At 36.9% G+C, this 3432-nt stretch overlaps 1 protein-coding gene across 1 annotated transcript in view; it reads left to right on the top strand.

Annotated features, from left to right (window-relative positions):
• The first annotated feature begins 1994 nt into the window (after nt 1-1994).
• The window catches only part of LOC113225764 (dual specificity protein phosphatase MPK-4-like), a 3308-nt gene continuing 1870 nt past the window's right edge, over nt 1995-3432 (top strand). The window contains exon 1 of the mRNA XM_026458174.1: nt 1995-2306. Within this exon, the coding sequence (XP_026313959.1) occupies nt 2090-2306 (217 nt within the window). The 5' untranslated portion in view covers nt 1995-2089. The remainder of the gene's footprint in view (nt 2307-3432) is intronic.

Here is a 3432-nt window from a genome sequence, read left to right as displayed (position 1 = left end):
AAAAAAAAATCATTTTTCTTTTAAGGTATTAAAAAAATATAATTTGAAGGCTCATGTTATTTTCTCTTTTTTAGAAACATTTGTCAAGTTTTATTTGGCGTGAAATAAAAAATTAAATCGTTTAGTAATAGAAGGTTAGGCATCGATCGTTTTCGTTCAGTAACATGAACTTTTGACCGGAGTCAACGTCAAATGCGGAAAATTATCATGGAGAATGGAAAAAGAAATAGGAATAAATACGGAAAATATTGGGAGAATAGTCGGAAGAATATTCATTTTCCTAAAAAATTAAGACTCGTTCAAAAATGAGAACTTTTCTCCGACTCAACATTAGTTGGGACAGAAAATTAAATGTACTAAGTCTATTTCTAAGATTGGAGTCTGAGAGTCGTATTCTAGAACTCTATTCAATGCTCAAGTCAGGATTGCACTGGCAACACAAGCGCTGTAAATACGACCCTAATGGCAGGGACTTGGGTATGATTTCGAGTGCTTTAAACCATACTCAAATCCTGACTTGAGCATTGAGTAGAGTTCTAGACTACGACCCTAAGTCTAAATTATCAACATAGCAATTTGTTGTTTCTTTATTTTAAATCAAGTCATACAACCATCTATATAGATTTTAAGACTTTCGTGGTTATTCACTAAATGATCCCTGAGTCAACGCCCCTGAGATCTTTGCGGCTTAAGGCTCTGCGTGACACTTATGGACAGGTGTGTTACTTAATACCAGGCGCTCGACTTATCCGTTCTGTCATTTATATTATAAAAAAAATGAAATCAATCTGAATGTATCGTAGCATATAGCATTTGTTTGTAATGTAGAATTGTTTCTACCAGCGACAAACGTTTTTCCTAAATAACTAATGAAAAACATTAAAAAACGTCGTTGTCAGTATTGCACACGTCAATATCACCTAAACTCATTTAGCCGTTTCGATATGATAGAGTGACAAACATCCCTACAAATATTATATATATATTTAAAATAGTTTGATAAGCAAGAACAACAGCGGAATTAATTTTCTACTTGTAATGCGTGATGGACGAACGCAATGTTATTGGTGAAATTGATTATTTTAATTTTAATGTCTGTATCAGTAGAGCTCCTTGTGAAAGAGTTCGTCCAGGTCAGTACTGCTACCTATTTCTGCCGCAAGCAGTAAATGTGAGCATTACTGCGTTCCGGTCTCGAAGGGAGCTGGTGAAATTACAAGCACATGAGACTTATCAACTTATGTCTCAGTGACACGTTGATCGTCAGATCTTTGTGCTTTTTCTTGTGGACGTTACCATCCTGCATGGCGAGGGTCTCGTGAAAGCCGAAGCCGAGAAACGCCGGAAAGTACCTCGACTTGGCGCACGAGATCACCGACATGTGGGATGTGGCCTCCACTGAAATAATCCCGATAGTTTTGTCCGCAAATGGGTTAATTCCAGTCAGTCTTGCGGCACGTATTGTTCGTCGGTTCTTGAACCTGAGTTCCAACAACACCAAGGACGAGCGCCAGCGAGGCCTTGTATTAATACGAGTCAAGCAATCCCCGTTCTCGCCGTTGCATGTATAGAATTTTTCACAAACAATGCGAGGAAATAAAAGACTAAAGAGACGAAGATGTGTAAAAGAAAAAGTAAAAAAAATAATTAATTACCATTAAAATTTATGTAATACAATTGCTAAAAGAAAATGTGGAAAAACAATAAGTTTTTCCAGGCACATTAATAGTAGGCTGCTTCTGATGATGTATTTGACCGTGTATCTATTACTGTATTTTCGACATCGCTTTTCTCACTAGCACTCATTTTCGCGACCAAAATACAAAAAGACGAAATAACAAAAGAATACCAAAACACTTTAAGGATACCGCCATTTTCTTTTTTTTAACTAAGCGGTATAGGTAGGTATTGTTGGTTATACGCCCTAGTAGGTAGATTTAAAAGTTTAGAGAAGTGGACAGTAATGGGTTTTCACACTTACTTTGCAGGCCTTGCCCCGGAAGAAGTCGCACGGTCCTTAAATGACAAACTTTCCGTGTTCGTTTTTTGAAAGTAATGCAAACATTTCCGAGCACGTTTGAGCAAAATAATGACGCCCTGTCGGCAGGGCGCCGAGAAGGACGGCTACAGCGAGCAGAACCTGGTGGACGGCAGCATCGCGGCGCGCGCGGACTTGCCGTCGGCCTGCCGCCTCATGTGGTTCGTGGAGCCCATGGCGTGGATGCAGCGCGTCGCGCACGACGCGCACGGGAAGCTGCTGTGCCCCAAGTGCAGCACCAAGATCGGCTCCTTCAGCTGGGTCATGGGTGGGTCTTACTGTTACTTGTGTCATTTATAATCGCACGCACTGGACACGCAATTATTCCTTCGAATACGTTGACCTACCAATAAATGGACATCGGGTTCGCGCTTAAAAGTGTCCGCATCTATAGGGCGTTAAAATCACATACAGAGCGTCAATCGCGCAACAGTTTCGTTTGTCCGACTGTCAGCGCGGTTGTCAACCATGCAGTACCATATAAAAATAACTTGTAAAAATTACTGCAGTAAAGTGTAAAAACAGGGTTTTGTGTCATATTTTCACTAAACAAATATATTGTGTTATCATAGTTCTCATTTAAAAATGTTATTTTGTACAGTTTTATAGTATTTAATTTATATATAAATGACAAAAGCACACAAAATAATCAATTAGCTAACTGCCCTTTTTCTACACATTGCATGCGCAAAACATGGAAAGAGAACCATTGTGTCAATTTCAAGAAGCTTATATATAAACTGGGTCATTTTTAATTGTTCGAACCACAAGCGATTGAAATATTTAGAACAAAGAAACTGTAGAGTAGCTTTGATTTTAATCTTATTTTTAAAATGGTTTTTATTAAACGTTAGCAATAACTGACAAAATATTGTTGTACTCGTTTTACGGCATGGGATTTACCTATCAGAAGTCAGAAAATACATTTGCCCGAAATAACGTTAGCTCGAATTTTCATAATGTCAAATGTATTTTTTTAGGAAGATTACAAAATAAAAACTAATTTTGTCTTGGTGAAAAGCATTAAAATTACACAAAAGCGTAACGGTTTTATTATAAATCGGTTTTCGGAATTACGGGTATTTCAGTTTACATTTAGTTGGAATATCGGTACATTTCTTATAGTACACGCTTAATTTCACATTTGTAATATAATAATATTTGTATATATGTATCTGCCGAACTCTTTATTATTTCTTTAAGTGAATTTGTACAAAATTCGACATAATAATATATATAAAAATTAATAAATATTTACGATAAAGGCTACTCCATTACTCTTGTGTTCAAGTAATTTTCAGTCGAAGCTAAATATGGTGCATTTTGTTAAGTTTCCTAGAAGCTAAATATGGTGTTTTTGGGTCCTTAAATCGTCGTAAGTAAATTTAGGCAGT

Source organism: Hyposmocoma kahamanoa, unplaced genomic scaffold (assembly GCF_003589595.1).
Source record: "Hyposmocoma kahamanoa isolate Upper Pololo Valley unplaced genomic scaffold, ASM358959v1 173133, whole genome shotgun sequence".
Taxonomy (NCBI): Eukaryota; Metazoa; Arthropoda; class Insecta; order Lepidoptera; family Cosmopterigidae; genus Hyposmocoma; species Hyposmocoma kahamanoa.
The sequence above is the reverse complement of the archived record's forward strand: the minus strand, read 5'-3'. Positions and strand labels throughout refer to the sequence as shown.